At 56.8% G+C, this 18090-nt stretch overlaps 1 protein-coding gene across 1 annotated transcript; it reads left to right on the plus strand.

The window, feature by feature from the left end:
• The first annotated feature begins 3212 nt into the window (after positions 1-3212).
• On the plus strand, positions 3213-17316 carry MMD2 (monocyte to macrophage differentiation associated 2). Its single transcript, XM_032197264.1, has 7 exons — positions 3213-3496; positions 12312-12393; positions 12831-12991; positions 13389-13463; positions 13686-13787; positions 14261-14330; positions 14651-17316. The coding sequence occupies exons 1-7, from the start codon at positions 3450-3452 to the stop codon at positions 14852-14854; spliced, it is 741 nt and encodes a 246-aa protein (XP_032053155.1). The 5' UTR covers positions 3213-3449; the 3' UTR covers positions 14855-17316.
• Positions 17317-18090: the final 774 nt, after the last annotated feature.

An 18090-nucleotide genomic window follows, 5' to 3' on the forward strand; every position in this document is an offset into this window, starting at 1 on the left:
CCCGCCCCGCCGGCCACCGTCCGGCCTCTGCGCATGCGCGCGGCCCCCGGCGGGGGAGGAGCCGCGCAAGAGGCGGGGTGGTGGTGGCGCCGAACTTATGTTATGGGGGGAGTGTTGTGAAGCTAAGCAGGGCACGGCGGGGTCCGCGGGTGGATGGGTGGCTGGAGAGTGAAGGCGCGCAGAGGAGCCGCGTCCGCACTGAGAGGGTGTGGGGGGAGGAGGTTTTGTGAAGCTAAGCAGGGTTCGCAAGGGTCGGGAAGTGGATGGGTGATACGTGAGGAGCACAGCGTTGCCTGCTGGTGGAGGAGCTTTTGTAAAGCTAAGCAGGGTGCAGCGGGGTCGCCGGCTGGATGGGTGACAGTGAGGGGTCTCGGTGTCCCCGTTGTCCCCCGCTGTCCCCAGGCAGCGGCCGCTCGTTGTCGCCGTGGAAGCGGCCAGCCCTGCACGGAGCCGCCCCCCCGGTGTCTCTGCAGTTCCTCCTCGTACCACCGGAGGTCCTCCAGGCTCAGCGGATGTGGCAGCAGGGGGACAGCGGGCCGCGTGCCCTGCTTTTGGGGCAGCTGGCAGCGAAATGGGCCTGCCCTGAGGGGCCCCGGCTGGCAGGAGGGGACAGCCAGGGGCACCGGGGTGCGGGGAGAGGCTCCTCAGGGGATAAAACCAGCCACCAAGGACGAGGGAACTTGGAAAATCTGGAAAATTGCATCAAAATCATAAGGCTTATGCCTGGAGGGAATGAATCTGGGACACGAGCCCCAGTGGGATTCCTGAACCAGTGTCAGTGGTGCTTGGACTGGTGAAACTGGGGGGCTCCAGCACCCTCTGTCACACCTGTGCCACACACGAGCCATCCCACACAGGCTGCCAGTGCCCCCCTAAAGCATAAGGGACCCCCTGGGATCCCCACCATAACCCACCCTCACCCCCAGCTGCTGCCCCTGGCCCTCAGCTCCTGCTGCCCTACAGAGACTCTTCCCTCACGGGGAGGTTTCTGCTGTTATAGGATGACAGATTTTATCTCCAGCTCTTCTCTTACCTGCTGGCTCCATCGGCTGAATGCAGGGAAAAACCTTGTGGGAAGCCACGGTCGCAATGAGGCAGCCCAGTGCCACCACCACAGTGCCCAAAATCATGGTTATTCACACTATTAACGACCAGGATCCAGCACAGAGGTGTCTCCAGCTGTGGGATGCCTGCACAATTTGGGACCTTACATGTTTTGGGGGAGGTTCATGACCCGTTCCTCCATTTACACAAGAACCCCCATTCGGTGACATTACCAAAATACCATTCAGAGCACCTCTTAATTAAGAAACTGGCAGTACCATTATTAGCAATTACCAGATCTTTGCAAGGAAGTAGGGAGTGAGCCAGGGATGGGGGAGGAAGGACAAGCAGGCATGGTGGTCAGATGATGCTCAAAGAAGCCTCCAGGTGGGGAGGGGACGCATCCAGGCTAATACTGGTCCAGTACAGGTCTGGTACTGGTCCCAGCACCCACCAGGACCGGGCCGCCCGCTCTGGAGGCAGCGCTGGTGCCGGAGCCCTTCCCCAGCAGGATTCGCGAGGCTTTGGTTGCCATAACAACTGGAGCCAGGCTTCAAAAATAGTAACTTATTTTTCATTCAATTTGCCTTTTGCCCTCTGAGACGGATCTATTTTGGGACTGACGGTTCGCTTCAGGTGCCCTCTGCCAGCACCCCTGGCCGGGGGTTCAGGGGCTGGGGTTATTTTGTTCAATGTGGCTTTTCTCTGCTTTCCCTTCCTCCCCCATCCAGGCCCGAAGAAAGGTAAAGCAGGGAACAGGCATCATTAAATAGCCTTTGCCAAAGCCTCGTCATCTTGAAGGAAGGAACTTGAAAAAAAAAATCCCTTCCCAGCTCAGTGGCAGAGCGTGGGAGAGGTTTGGGAATGATCTCACCCCATATCATGCCTTGGACCTGGCACCCTCAGCAGGGCTCAGCTGCCCCAGATCCCGCTGTCCCCAGCCTGGTCCCCCCCAGGTGGCTTGGATCCACGATGGGAACTGTGCAGAGAGGTTGGATCCACCAGATCCCGGATCCTTTTGCACCACATGGAGGCACACAGAGCATCCCCACTCTGCATCCTACAGGGGGACAAGGTTGCATTTGGAAGGGGTTGCAGGGGATTCATTCGTGCCTTGAGTTAAGGGGCACACGTGCGCCTCTCTCTCTAGGGATTTACAGTTCATCTGTACACAAAAAAAAAACACCTTAAAAGCATGATTTGGAAGATGGAAGTGGTGTGCTTTAGGAAATTTTTAATTGTTTCAGCTTTGGGGAGAGGCGTGTGATTGGAAGTGACCACATGAGCCTGACCCTTCAGGTGGAGATGTCTGTGCCTCTTCCACCCTCCTCCCACAAATATTATTACAGCCTCAGCAAGGACAGGTTGTGCTGGGGAGATGAGCTCCTTCCCCAGGTGCTGCTGGCCTCATGTCACATTTCTTGTCCCTTACCTGCTGTCCTGAAGGCACCCACAGTCCCTGGCAAGAGGAGGGCACGATGCCAGCCATCTGCTCACACACACATCCCCAAAACCCTTTACATCCCCACTCTGAGCATCCCAACCTCAGAAATAAGTCACAACATCTCACTGCCCCCCAGTGCATCCATGCAGTCCTCTGGGGGCTGCGGGATGATGGAGAGGACAGAAAGGGGATAAAGGCAAGCGTGAATTCCCCAGGCTGGGACAAAACCACCCAGCCCTGCCGGAGGCCCTGGAACACAACAAACAAAATCCTTCAAATCTAACAAATAAAAGCAAAACCAAACCCAGCAACTCCCCAGGGATGCCGGGGTGGGCTGGCCCTGCCCCGGGGCTGGCGGGGATGCCTCGGACCTGGGACCCACAGTTGGCCGCTCTCCGCTCCCTCCATCCCCCCGCCGTGCTTTAATTACGTTTTCAATCCCAAACTGCTGCTATTTGATCCGCCGGGGGTGGCAGGAGGGGGTATTTTTAGCCGTGCTTAGAGCTGTCTGGGTGGATAAGGGAGAGCGCGCAGGTTGCCGCGGCCAGGCGGAGCGGGACGGGATTTGTGTCCCCCCCCCTTTCTTCTCTTCTCCTCCTCATCTTTGCCCATTTGCTGGCTGCGAGCAGGGCTGGCTCCCTCGCCGGCTGCCTCCCTTAGGTCGCCTTTGTGTGTGTTTTTTTCTTTTTTTTTTTTTTTTCTTTCTTTTTTTTTTTTCCCTTCCCCTTGTATTCTTCTCTTGTGCAACAGGGGGGCGAGGCTGGCCTCCGCTTCTCCTCCTCGGCATTTCAGCCCCACCAACGAGCACCCTAGCCCGGAGTGGGAGCCCATGAAGTTGCCGTGGGTCCCCAGGGCATCGCTGCCCTCGGGGGGCTCGGGGACCCCCGTGAGCCTCGCTCCGCGTTGAGCCGCCCGTGGCTGCATCCCTCCGCCGGCCCGGGACGCCCATGGCAGTGCCGAGATGTTCGTGTCCCGAGTCCTGGACTTCCAGAAGACGCGTTACGCCAGGTAAAACCCTCGGCATGGTGTTTTCCTTCCCTCCTCTTTCTGCTCTGTGCTGGCAGCTCCCCGGGATGGCACCCAGCCCCTGCCCCTCCGCAGGGCTCCGGCCGAATCCCAAACCGAGCCCTAAGGGACCTTCAAAAGATGCTGAGTGCCTCAAAGCTCAGGGCAGGTGCGGGCTGCTCCCTTCACCTGCGGGCACACGGTGTATTTCGGGATGAGGATGCCTCCCTAAGGGATTCAGAGCATCCCCGGGATCCCTCGCTCCCTGGAGGGGCAGAGCAGGGATGGGGTTTGCGGGTCGTTGGGGTGCTGTCTGGCTGAATTAACCCCAAAAGCCACCAGCCAAGACAAAGGGATGCTGACTGAGTTGGTGCTGGGTTTAAGGACCGGTCCTGGACTTCCCCTCGGTCCACATTGATTTTTAAACTTCACATCTGTCCTCCCCCTGCTGGGGCACCAGGAGCCCAGCTCTCAGCAGGGACAGACCCCACTGCTGGGTGCCAGCTCCCATGGGGGGGGTCCCAGCATCACCCCGGGGTCCCACTGCACCCAGCTGACCCCCCCAGCCCATACCCAGGGATTTCAGGCTCCCAGGGGGCTGGCAGGGGTTGCACCATGACAAATCCTTCCCCAGGGCTGTTAGGAAACCTCCTGGCATTACCTACATGGGGGGGACCCAAAGGCCACTCGATGCCTGGCCAGGGTGCTGGGGGGGCTTCCAGGGGTCTGGCACTGAAGACAGGCTTTGTCCCCAACCCCTGTGACCATGGTGGGGACATTTTTGTCGCTTCAGAGAAATCCCTGGGGGCACTCAGCTCTGCTTTCACCCCTACCAACCTCCCAGCGGTGCTGTTAGAGGCAGATAAGAGATCTGGAGAGGAGCGGTGGTGGTTGCTGCACACAGAAGCACCCTGAGGCACGTTTCCCTGTGCTGGTGACCTCCCGTCCTCCCCAAGCCACCAGCTCCTCTTTTTTTCCAGCCATCCCATGGGGAAAAAAAACTGCTTGCACCTCCAAAAGCTGCCTGAGCTCAAGGACCAGCCTGATGCTGTGGCTGCCTCTCGGTTACCTTCACGGGAGGGAGATGCAGAGGCAGCCAACAGGTCTGCACGATGCACCCAGCCCAAAAATCCTTTTGAAAAAAACAGAATTCAAGCTTTTTTCCCCCCATCTGGCATGCAAAGGACAGGGGTGGTGGGGATGGATCTGAGACAAGCTCGGTGCCCCCACAGCAGGAGGCAAACCACACATTTGCTCCGTGGAGGCTGGGGGGCAGAGCAGGAGCTGCCCCCAGCACAAGCCATCTGCCAGCCTAGAGCTGTGATTTTCTCCCAAACCAGCATCCTCAAACCTCACTGTGGTCCTTTATGGAGACAATTTATCAGAGGCATCAGGTGTTAGGGCATCGCAGGAGCCCATGCGCAGAACCAGGGCTGCCAGGTGGGGACAGGGATGGGGGCATTCCTTGGCTTTCACCCCAAGACACGCTGATGTGGTCACCAGCACGTGATGTTTGCCTGGAGATTCCTACATCACCGCAGAGATCCTCTTATCCTGGTGCTTAAAAATAACCAGTGGCTAATCCCCGTCCCTCCAGGCTCCTCGCACCCACCCTCCTCATTGCACAGATGCTTTGCTGTGCCACATCTCAAGAAATACCCCAAATCTCCCCCTCCCTTTGTGCCAGGGATGCACTCAGCTCCCCTACACATACTGGGGACCAGGCTCTGGCATGGGGACTGGTGTGAGCAGGAGCCACAAGCTCACAGCAGCACAAAACATGAAGGAGGCACGTGCCCTTCAAGGCATCAAAGCATCTTGCTTATCTTTTCAAAGGATGAGAAACTCTTGTCTCCTCAGCCCTTTGGAAAAAAAGAAATACACCAAAAGTTTTCCTTGTGATGGAAAAGCCTGGAACAGATTTATTTTTAATGTCTTTTATCTAATTTCGAGAGAGAACCAAGAAATTAGGAACTTGGCCATCAATACACCTGCCAACAGGGATAAATAAAATACGGCGTCACGATGAAAGAGCGGTGGTGTGAGAGCTGCAGCAAAGGCACCGGGCTTTGAATGAGGAGATGAAAGGCAGCGGGATCAATGCAGGAATGATTGGAGAACCACGGGGAGAAAATTCAGGGCTGGAGGGCACCGGGGTGTTCCCGGATCTCCATCATTCCCTGCCTGATGTGACTTCAGCCACAGCACCAGCACATAGTTACAGAATGCACATAGCCATAATTCCTCCCATGTTACCAGCCACCTGATGGTTATTCCCTGATATTTCTCCTCCTTTCTCCCAGCTGATCGTGCTGGTTTCCCCACAGAGCAACAGATGGGTGCCAGTCACATCATCCCTGAAGCTCCCCGGCCGGGTCAGCCCGGGCCAGTAAGCGATACCCCCTGCACATCACCGCTTGGCTCGCTTTTCACCCTGGATTCAGTCGTGGCCGGGTGCCTGCCCGCCAGCCATGCAGGCAGCAAGCGGAGCTGAGCCAGTCTGCCCACAGACACTCGAAATGCTTCCCAGGCTTGGGCCAGCGAGAGCCATAATTGAAAGGAAACACGATTACGGAGGGAGCTGCTGCATCTGGGCAGCTCCTGCAGCTCTGGAGCAGCCAGGGCAGGGGCTGTGCAGGGAGCTGGAGGCTGCACGGGGCACTGAATCATTGTAATTAGCTGATAGCAGTTCAGGATTTGATTTGCCCACGTAAAAAGCTCCAGGTCTTACCGCATTTGCTTGTCTTGCCTTGCAAGCCAAGGAAAATCCACGTGGATTCAGAGCCCAGGAGCAGCAGGAGCCCCTGCAGGTGGCTCCAGGCTTGTCCTCACCTGCCTGGTGCCTGCAGCGAGGACACTGCCACCTCCTCACCAGCACGAGGGGATGGAGAGCTGAGCTCTGTATTTGCCCAAAAAGTCATCTGGGAAGAGCTTCCTTGTGTAATGAGCAAGGAGATGATCACTGACCCCATCCTCCAGCATCTCAGGAGATGGGAGGGAGGGGAAAACCAGCAGGAATAGGAGGGAGAGGGGACATCGGGGTGCTCAGTCCCCAAACATGCAAAGAAAACACTCACAGCCCAGGCAGAGCTACTGCACAGGGAGGATTTGATCCCCATTCTCCTTTGCAAAGAAAGCATGAACAGCCCTTGCCTGCTCCCACGCTCACAGAGATGCTTTCCAAGAGCTCTGCTTCCCCCGCAGCCTGCGTGGGATGGAGCGGGGAGAGGGGAAATGCTTCCAGCATCCGCATGGCAGCTCTGAGCTGCTCGGGGTCCCTATTGTGCCCAGCAGGACCCCCAACACCCTCCTCAGCTACCGAGGTGCTTCCCCAGGAGATGGAAGGCCCCTGGAAATACCTAATGAAAACAGGATCAGCCCATCTCACCAGAAATCGGCTATTAGCCACCCTTTGGAGGCAGTTTGACTCAGATACCCACTTAAGACAGCACTGATAGGATTAATTGCTGGCAGTTCTCAGCACACGGAGGGCAGCTCTTATTATGTCCAGGTGTTTGGAAGGCAACAAGTGCTCAGAGCATCACCTGCATGGCTGGCTGGAGGTGGGGGCACTCCCCAAGCCCCCCACTCCTCTCCCCTGCGAGGGTCAGGGCCAGGCAGAGATGGGCAGCAGTGGCTGAGCTGAGCCTCGTGCCCCTGGGAAGGACAGGCTTTTCCATCCTTCAGCGGGTGTTGGGTGTCAGCCTGGTGTGATTCCTTGGCACAGCTCGCCCCGGCCCGTTTCAGGAGATAGCAGTCAGCGAGGCACGTGGAAAACACAAGCCGCTGCCTCATATGGCACAGCAGGGTGCAGGGCTCTGCCAGGCCTCCCCTTGAAGCTTTCCAGGTGAAATCAAACCCCAAACCTCAGCATTTGTTTCCATAGTGCTCGTTATTTCCATATAGCTCTCACAATCCACAGTCAGGGGGACTTGATGTGATGCATGGCACCTTCTGATGGTGAGATCAAGTACCATGAGCATCACAGTCCTGCTGCTCGCTTCAGACACCAATTAGTTGAGCTTCAGGGAAGTTTGGGTCCAAGGCTGTGCTCCTGCTGAAGTTTGGAGTCCAGGCTTGCTGCTGGTGAGGGGAGGATTTTTTATTTACGCAGAGGGAGCTCAGTAATGGGGCAGTGCCTCCCTCTGTGCTCAGCAGCACAAGCTGGTACAGGTGCATCAGGGCCCTGCTCTTTGATGCAAATAATACTGACTGAAACCACAGTCCCTGCCTGCTGAAATGCACCATCCCCCAGAGGCATTTGCTGAATTATTTACAGATATCTGCTCTGTAGCACCCTGGAGTCCCCAGGGAGACCAAGGCCACGTTTCCCTGGGGATGCTACTGGGACACCTGAGGAACAGACCTGAGGAACAGCAACCCACACACTAATCCCACGGCATGGTAGAGGCCAGGTTGGAGAAGGAAAGAGCCAGAGATGAAGGCTGGAGCCTGCCCCATGCCTCTGCACCACAGGGCCACCGTGCTCGCTCCTGGCTGCTGCAGGGCTCAGCCAAACTGAGCCTGCTCAGGACCTGTCCCACTGTCCCCTGTGCGCAGGGTAATGCAGGCGAGGATCATGCACAACAGCTTCCCAAACAAGCAAATAGGGAATAACAGAGAGGTTTCAGCTCTGGAAGCAGCCCTGCTAACATTCACCAGGCACCTGGGACGTCATTTTGTGACTAATCAGCTGTTGTCTGAGGTCTCATGAGCACCAAGTGAAACAAGAAGTCCCAGCTCGGGAAGTAATTTGGGAAACACTCCCCGATCCCATCTGTCGCGAATAAACAAGCAGCTCTGCTGGAGTTGCAGGGTTGTGAATTGCCTTGGAAGAGTTAGAGGCTGTCTGTAGAGAGAGCAGAAAGCCTGCCAGAGAGAAAAATAGATAGCTATATGTAGAGGTTGGGAAGGTGGGTGGTTGTGGCCATCGGGGGCATCTCTAAGGCAGCAGGGGGACATATTCAGCATCTCTCAGCCTGCAGCATGAGGACTGTTTGGTGCCAGCCCAGCACACTCCCATGTGTCAGAGCTCTGGGAATGAATGAAATGGGGATGGGACAATCAGAGGTGGTGAGGGAGTGTTTGACCTGCAGCCTAATCCACCTTGCTTTGGGGAAACAGGGCTCGCACCAGGGGCTGGGTGCTGCAGGAACCTGGTCATCTGCTGGTGGTCTGCCCAAAAGCTGCTCTAGCTGGGATGCTCGGATGCTCCCTGTGCAAATTGTCAGCTCTCTGCATGCTGCCAGGAAGCTATACATAAAGAAAACGCTGTGCCAGCTTGTGGCATCAGCCCTCCTGCCCCTGCTCACGTGGGACAGGTTGGGGTCAAAGCAGAAGGAAAAGGAGAAGCCCGTGGAGAGGCTCGTAGTGCCTGACCCCTCTCCCCCAGCCTGGGAGCCAGCCTGAGAGCTCACAGCACACGCAGCTCAGCTTCCCAAACCAGGAGCACCATATGTTCATGTGGGAGCAGGCAGGCACCAAGAAACGGGCTCAGGAACAGGGGCTCAGCTTGGTATCAGGGCACCACGCAGCACCCGTGTGGGTGGCTCCGCAGATGGCCAGGCAGCAGCAGCCTCTGAGCTTCCCCGTGGAAAGCATCAGCAGCTTGCAGGGCCCTGCTCTGCACCTTCAGGAGCTAATTACAAGCCTCAGAGGAGCTTGAAGGGATGAAGCCTCTTACAGGGACCGCAGCTGGAGCATTACCAGATTACAGGGCAGCAGCAGAGCACACACCAAGCCCCAGCTTATGGGGATGCCACAGCAGCTCACGCACGGGCACAACCCCGAGGATCAAGCCCTGGCTTTTGCACCAGGCATGCTGCCTCCAGGCTCATCAAGGCAAATCCAGACCATGAACTGAGAGGGTTCAGGGGCTGCTGTGCCCTACAGGACCACGTATGCTCCATTACTATCACCACAGGCATCACAACACACAGAATAACCTGAGCTTCACCTTCACTCTACCAAGGGACAACCAGAAGGACCACAGCAGGACTTACCCCACCACCAGCATCGCCTGTTGCTTCCTCCATCCTTCCTGGCAGGATGCCACCATCAGGATACAATCCCTCAGCTATTTGAAAAGCAGCTGCGACAGTCACAAGAAGGGGAAAACCTTCTGGTTCACCCAGCCTAGAGACACTCCAGCTCCTTGGACAGGGGTGTGCAGACACACAGCAAACCAGCTCCTTCCTCTGAGGACATTAAACCAAGGCCTGAGCCAACCTGGCCCTTTTCTACACCATCCACAGGTGAAACCTGTGGCCATGAGGTGCTTGGGGAGATTCCCATCACCTGTGAGCTCCTGGCCAGCATCACCTGCTTCATGGGGCCCTTGTCACAGCCATGGCCTTGATGCACGGATGTGGCACACATCTTGCTGGACATAAAGCAGCTCTGTGCCTCCCACAAGGGTCATATTTTCTGTATGGTGCCCCACAGCTCTGACTCCCAATGTGTCAGGGTCCCCAGGTGCCCCCAGGAGTGCTCAAGCTCTCCAGTGCTTCCCACATGAGCCACCCTGAGAAATAATTTAATGCCATCTCTACCTTCTTCTCCCCCAAGCCTGGCAAAGCAAGAGCCGGGCGGATCTGCGTGATTTTTTGAGGTCAGAACTCTGTTCTTGGAGAGAAGTCTTTAAAAAAAAAAACAACAAACAAAACATAAAACCAACCCAAACCCACAGAAAAACGGAGTGGGAGAAAGAGAAGGAGAAAAGGACAAGCCTGGGAAGCCGGCTCTGCACTTTGCCCCGGCTGCCTGGGACAAGGGGCTCTTTGTTCCTCGGGCTGGAGCTGGGTGCATTGGCCCTTTTCAGTCTCTTTCCCCGGGCAAGGGGCCAGGGGGAAGCAGGCACAAGGAGGGCAGGCAAAAACCCGGGGGCAGCGATGAACAACCGGTGCTCGTCCCCCTCCAGCACTGGGAGAAAAAAGTGCTGGGAGCCTTGGGGCCGATGATGCTCCTTAGAAAGCAGGACAGGAAAATAGGGGCAATCTCCTCAGAGACCCCCAAAACCCCAAGCTCTTTAAGGCCATTTCACCCCCAACAAAAACAGGCTGCCCATGGGGACAGCGGGGTGCCCCGTGCAGCGTGTGTGAGGGAGGGAATTCAGCCCCTACCCTGCCCAAGGGTCTGTGGGAACCACCCCACACCCCCAGCTCCCCGTTCCTGCCCCTAACAGCAACCACCGTGGGTTGGGGATGGAGGGGCAGATGGCACAGGGCTTTGTTAAAACAAATACATTCAAGGAAAAGGCCTTGCGCGTGTTTCCCCAGCAACTGCGACGTCACGCGGGACGTCTGGGCCTTTGTCCTCCACCCCCCCCCCCCCCCCCCCCCCTTCTTCTTCTTCTTGTTAAAAGGGAAAAGAAAGAGAAGCAGAAAGCGAAGGGGAGCTGGGGACAGTCTCCTGGCAACGTGGGGACAGCAGTGGCCTCCGGCAGGGGGGACATGGCTGGGGCACAGGGACTCCAGCCAGGGGGTGTCAGGATGGGGACGGGTCCCTGGTGTCCCCTGGGACGGAGGTGGCAGCCCCAGGGTGGAGGTGGCAGCCCCAGGGACTCTCAGCTGCTTCCCAGCCACAGCCACCCTCGGTTTACCCAGGGTCTAATCCTGTTCGTGCCTTGTGAGCGCCGTTCCCTCTATTTGCAGCGCACGGGGAGCTGAGCCCCTGCTTGACCATCTTAACTCGAGGTATTTGGGAGGGGACGTGGCCAGACTCCTGCGTGCACTGTGCCTGGGTCCTGCTGTGAGTGCAGGGCTGGGGACAGGGTTCCCTCGTGGGCTGTCACCGCCGCCTGCCGGGCACCACCTCACACACCTGGGCATGCTGCAGCCAAACCCTCGTGCATGCTCAAGCCTCACTATCTGAGTTTTTTAACATAAGCTGGCTTTCTTTGCATGGACACCAGTGAAATGCTCAGAGGAGATGCCCATGGATGGCTCAGAGATGGGTTTTTGGGGGGCTTCCAGCACCTTCCCAGCACCCCAGGGTCACCCCAACCCCGCAGCAAGGTCCTGTCACCCCCCCGAGCCGCTGGCTGGGTGCAGAAACGTGCTGCAAATCGTGCTGGAACTGGGAGCAAAAGCAGTCAGGAAGTAATGAGACCATCTCCTGCAGGGCAGTCCCCAAACCCTGCTGTCCTGAGCCTCCCGCTGGCACTGCTTTTATTGCTCTGCGTGTGCCCATTGATCCGACGGCAGCAATCGATACGTTCCTCCACGCGCCGAGAGCAATCTGATGCTGCTGCCTCAGAGCAATAGGAAAAAAAAAAAAAAAAAAGAAAAAAAAAGATAAAAGTTTCCTAGGGAGCACGGCGGGGCTTCCCCCAGCAGCAATCAGTGCTGGGCCAAATGAGGGGGGCCCCAGGGGGGCGCAGGTGGGACCCAGCAGCCAAAGCATCGCTGGGGATGCCCTGGTGGCACTCAGGCTGCTGTGACGTGGGGTGGCATCGCAGGGTGGTCACAGCCCCACAGCAGGTCCCCCTCCAGCCCCATGCACCCTATTCTCCTCTATGGGGCTGTGCCGGGCTCTGCCCAGAAGCTCTGGGCTGTTTCCAGCAGGGTAATCAGATCGGGTTGCTGCACGCTGCTTGTTTTTCCACCTGTGAAATGGAGACGGGGAGAGGTGCCAGTGTTACAGAAGCTGGTTGTCACCCACACCCGGCCCTGGGGGATGCTCCACACCTCATCCATCCGTCCTTGTGGCTTTCCCCTGCCTCCTGCCCACTGCTGCCATGGGGTCACTTTGCTCAGAGCCTTCCAAAAACCCTTCCCCCGTGTGCTGTCCCCTAACTGCGTTTCGCTCCTCGCTGCAGGTTCATGAATCACCGCGTCCCCTCCAACCGCAGGTACCAGCCGACGGAGTACGAGCACGCAGCCAACTGTGCCACCCACGCCGTGAGTCCCTGTCCCTGTCCCTGTCCCCGTCCCCATGTGAAGGACAGCACTCAGCCCTGTGGGGCCACCTGGGACACCCCAAGGGCCACCTAAAAATGCCAGCATTCAGCCCTGCACCTCCTGAGGGTCCCAGGGGTGGGATGAGCAGGTGGGCCTGGTGCTCCAGGGATGCTCTTCCTCCTCTAGCTATCACGGGGAGCTGGTGTGGTGCTGTGGGATGACCCCTAGTGGAACACGCACACATCCTCCTTGGGCCTTCTTCCACCTGGAGAAGCTCTTTTGGAGAAACCCAGCCTGCCCCTTACAGGTTCTGGCTTTTGCTTTGGCCAGAAGCAAAAAAAAAAAAAAAAGACACCTGAAAGGAAAAGCAGGGACCTCACTGTAGCTGCTCGGTGGAAATGTAGGTTGTGAGCAACCGGCTTGCTTCTCCCTTCCAGTTCTGGATCCTGCCCAGCATCCTCGGCAGCTCCATCCTCTACATCCTCTCCGATGACCAGTGGGAGACCATCTCGGCCTGGATCTATGGCTTTGGCTTGTCCAGCCTCTTCATCGTCTCCACCATCTTCCACACCATCTCCTGGAAGAAGAGGCACCTCAGGTACCAGCCCTGCCTGCTTGTGGCTCAGGAGGGGGGGACAACAGTCTGAGAGCCCTGGCAGCCCCTTGGTCAGAGGTTTTTCTGATCTATGTCAATAGAAAACAGCACTCCAATGCATCTTTTATTTTATTACTTATATCATTTATTTTATTTTTTATCATTTGTTTTATTATTTACATAATTTATTTTATTTTATATCATTTATTTTATGATTTATATCAGTTATTTCATTTTATATCATTTATTTTATGATTTATATCAGTTATTTTATGATTTATATCAGATATTCTCAAGTGCATCATTTTTAATTTTTTTTTTAAGTTTCTGGTTTGACAGCACACCTTGGATCTGTGGTGCCACAGGCTCTGACGTGTCTGTCTGTCTGTCTGTCCCGCAGGACCGTGGAGCACTGCTTGCACATGTTCGACAGGATGGTGATCTACTTCTTCATCGCCGCCTCCTACGCTCCCTGGTGAGTGCCCAGCATGCAGGGCCAGAGGGGAGAAAAGCACCCCAGCAATAAAAGCTTCCCACTTTTCACAAAAACCTTCCTATTCTCCGTATTCCAACCCCTGTCTGTTGATGTTATGGGTTGGGAGGGCTGTTCTGGGACACATGTGGGGTGAGGGCCACATTTCCCCGTGCCGCCATCCTTGGGGTGCCGCTGTGCTCACCCCAGCCCTGGGTCTTGCAGGCTGAACCTGCGGGAGCTGGGGCCCTGGGCCTCCCACATGCGCTGGATCATCTGGATCATGGCATCGGTCGGCACCGTCTACGTCTTCTTCTTCCATGAGCGGTCAGTACCCGTGCCTGGCCCTGCAGAGCCCGTCCCTGCTGCTCCTTCCCCTTAGTGCCCTGATGGGACAGCAGGAAGGATGGACACAGACAGACAGACAGACAGATGTGGGGGTCCTGGGCAGCCCCCAGGCCAGCAGGAGGGCTCCCTTGAACCGCGTCCTTTCCCACCCACATCTTATTTTTGGGAGGCCACAGCCCTGGTGGCAGGGATTTGGGAGCAAAGATGTTGTGCCATGAGCGGGTTCTTCCACGGGGTGGCACCAAATAGAAAGAAAACAGTTCCCAAAGCCTTCCTGGAGCCCTGCCTTCAAGCTTCAAGCTCCAGAGCCAGTTCTGTGCAGGGCAACCCACTGTGGGCTCCCACAGGTGGGATATGGGTCCCACCATGGTGGCACCGCCACCCCTTTCCCTATAGCAGCATTTGGGCTTGATAAGCGTAAAATTCAGCCCTGCCTCCTCTGTCGGTCGCAGGTACAAGCTGGTGGAGCTGGTGTGCTACGTTATCATGGGCTTCTTCCCCGCTGTGGTCATCCTCTCCATGGTAAGCCACCACCAGGGAGCTCACGGGTCCAGCGGGGCTGGGTTGTCCCCAAGGGGGTTGGCCTGGAGGTGAATAAGGGGATCTCCAGATGTGCTGTGGCTTGGTTCACATGCAATTTAGGTGCCCAGCACACCCCAGTATGTACCAGTGGGCACCTCCAGAAGACATCCTACGGGGTCTCCATCGTGTTGGGAGAATCGCAGCAAAGTCCAGGGCTTCCCTGCAGGATGGGAGGACGAGGAGAAAGGCAGGGCAGGGCTCCTCACAGCCGTTTCCTGGTTGTGACCAGGCTGTTTCTGTGCTTTTATTTTTTTTCACAGCCCAACAGGGACGGCCTCCCGGAGCTGGTGGCCGGCGGGCTCTCCTACTGCCTGGGCATGGTCTTCTTCAAAAGCGACGGACGCATCCCCTTCGCCCATGCCATCTGGCACCTCTTCGTGGCCATCGGGGCCGGCATCCATTACTATGCCATCTGGAGGTACCTCTACCGGCCCAGCACGCTGGAGGCCAAAAGGCCCCGATAGGTGCCTTAAGGACGCTGCTCGCCTCAGCGGGGACATGGGGACATGGAAAGGGGGACGGGGAAGGGAGCCCGGGTTGTGGGCTCACCCCGAAGCCACCCGCTGTCCCTGTGGGTACAGACAGAAGAGCCTTCCCACACAGACAGAAGAGCCTGAAGGTTGATTTTAAACAGATTTTTTTTTTTTTTTTAACCATGCGAACGGTTTATTTTTTGTTTTTAGGCAAAGTTTTTGTAACACAGCGACCAACCGAGGGGTGACAGGGGAACAACCACTTGCAGGGGGTTAGGGGAGGCTTTGCCCACCCTGCTGACCCCGAGCATCCCATGGGAGCAGGGGCCCTGACCCCACACCCCACACTTGGCTGGTGACAACCTGGGTTTGGCTACTGGAGCCCTTGGCGTGGGCCACCCATAACCCACAGTGGTGGGGCAGAGCTGGCAGCACCCAGAGATGCTCCAGGTCCCTGTGGCCTTCTCGATGGGAAGGTCCAGAGTCATCAAAGCCTTACAAGTAATTAAAACTTGAATTTCTTCCTCCCAGGGCACTGCAGAACCCTTCCTCTGAGCCAGTGTTAAGCGCACAACCCGGTGCACTGCTCCTAGACAGGCCCTCGGAGCCCCTCACCCCCTGATGTTTTCTCCCTGGGGCTCTCGGTTTTCCCCACTGGTCTCAGTGCTGGTGGCACCCCAAAGCATGGCCCCGCTCAGCCTCTGCCACATGTGGGCCTCTGCCTGTCGGGGAGGAGGCTCTCAAGGTCCGTTCAATCCATCTCTGTCAGGGTATTTTCTTTCTTCTTGAGGAGGGAAGGGAAACTCCTTGAATTAGGATCACAGGCCTGGCTGCCTGCTGCCTCTGGTCCCATTTTACGTTTTCCAGGCTTGTGCCAGCCTCTTGCTCGTCATCAGAATTAAATCCACTTTGGGGAGGGTTTCTGGCATTCCCAGGAACACCACAAGGAAGGGAGGCATCTGGGTGATGCTCAGAGGTGAGCTGTGATGGGGAGATCCTAGTGATAATCAGTTTTTAAACACCCAAACGTGGCTCCACGATGCTGTCCAAGCCAGGACAGCGAGGAAGCAGGACTCCTTGTTCTCCCCCTGGCCTTGGGGAGGGCAGTGCCTGGTGCTGCCCGGCATGTGGGATGGGCTGTGCACACACCGACCTGACAGCCAGGTCCTCCTGGGTGGGAACATCCCCTGGAGAGGATCATCACCTGAAGGGGAACATCACCTGGAGGGGGACATCACCTCCTTTTCCTCCATCGGCCACTGAGGGCTGAAATCCACCACCCAGTGATGTGAAAAGCCAAGCTAGACTCGATGGAAAATGAAGTGCTGCATACTGCCAAGCCTCCAGCAATTCTTCAAGCACCTCGGGCAATTTGTCACCGCTTCTCTTTGGGAGGAAGACTGCAGACTGGGCTGAGCATGGACCCTGGAGTCCAAATTGCCCAGGCTCAGCCTTGTTTTACTTACACCAGAAGAATATATCGGGGTCTACTGCGTGCCAGGGTCCTGTGCAGCCCCACAACCTCGGTGCTGCCCTCAGCCCCACCTGCACCTTCCTTGGGAGCTTCCAAAACATCGATGTCCCACTGGCTCTGCTCACCCCATGATTGATGGCAGCTGCAGCAGCCTCATGCGGTGCTGCCAGCAGAGGAGCTTTGCAGCTGCCCTTCTGCATCTCCCGTCCTTCCTGCAGCCTCATGCCGAGCTGAGCTCCTGGACCCAGCCCCAGGACCAGCTCTGCACACCCAAATTACCAAAGAGAAGGCATCTCGGTACGCTTCCCCTCCTGGCGTGGTGGCTGTGGCCACCAGGTAGGCAAGAAAACCCATATGGAGAGCATTCCTATAAGGGGCTGTGCCCCATGTCCCTGGCTTGGGGCTCTCTGTGGTGCCCCAAAGCAGCCTTTGGGATGGGATGGCTCTCAGGGTGACTGGTGGTCTTTGGGGCAGGAGGTGATGGACCTGGTGGGGTCTGTGCTGCTGCATCCCCTGGAGTGCTGTGCATTGAGCAAAGGGCAGTTTGTGGGGTGATTTGGGGTCAGAATAGAGGGAAATGTGCTCTCAGAGCGCAAGCTGCCATTTTTGCCCTCTGGCAAGCCACTACCCTTCTCCACGCCTCAGTTTCCCCATCTGTAAAATGGGGGCAAAGACAGCAACCAACCTTGGGGGGCTCCTGTGCGGGCTCAGTAGGTACGGGGAGGATGAGTGGGGTTTTGTGAGCACCATCACCTATTTTATACTAATTTTCAACAACTCGTAACATTCGGGACATCTGTGGAGGAGGAGCGACCTTTTTAGCATCTTGTACTTTTTTCACCGTCCGTCCTCGTTCAGTCGCTATTTTGTATTTAACACGGTACTGGAGCGAATTAAAAACAAACCGAAGGAAGCTAACGCTAGTGAACGTCGTTTCCCGTGGAGTAGGACTGAAATAAAAACCCGAGATACCTCACTATTGCCTGCCTGCTGAGTCAGAACGAGTTTCCCCAAAGTGCAAGGAAATAAACCCATTTTCTGTCTGATTCGCCCCGGGGTCCCAGGAGGGGGAATTTCATGTGGTGGTGGCAGAGTAGAAAGGGGGAGCCCCCTGATTGCTGGGGGTCCCAAAAGGGAGCCCGATCCCTGCCCTCCCTGCTCCTCTTTTACCTGCAGGGGGAATCTGGCCCCATCCAGGGAGCCCAGCAGCCTCCGCTGGTCCTGCACGTCCCCAGGCTGCCCTCTTGCTCGCACCTTAGGGGATTTCACTCCCCAGGGAAACTGTGTGGGTTGGCAGCTTGCACTGACACCCAGGGAGGGGGCAGCCACCGAGCTTCTCCCTACACCTAGCCCAGGACCTCCTCCTCGCAGGGCAGGGGGTGGCTGAACCCCTCCCAGCTCCTCTCTGATGGGAATTCCCACCCAAAGCATGACCCTCACACGATCAGCTTGGGATTTTTTTTTTTTTTTATATATAAATAAATTTAATTTATTTTTTTTTAAGTAAATCACTCAGCACCGTCCCTTCCTGCTCCCAGCCCCAACCTGTTCCGCCAAAGCCACCCCACAAAGCCAGTGCCCCACAGACACCGGTGCCCATGGGGCTGTCTTTCTGGCTCGCTGGGATTTTGATCACGCTGCCAACCCCACGCACCGGTGGCGAGGCCATTTCGGAGCCCCACTGCATGGGCAGGGAGGTGCAGCTCCAAATCCTGCCTGCCAACTGCTGCCCGCCCTTCCCCGGGGCTCAGTG

This window comes from Aythya fuligula, chromosome 15, assembly GCF_009819795.1.
Source record: "Aythya fuligula isolate bAytFul2 chromosome 15, bAytFul2.pri, whole genome shotgun sequence".
Classification (NCBI taxonomy): Eukaryota; Metazoa; Chordata; class Aves; order Anseriformes; family Anatidae; genus Aythya; species Aythya fuligula.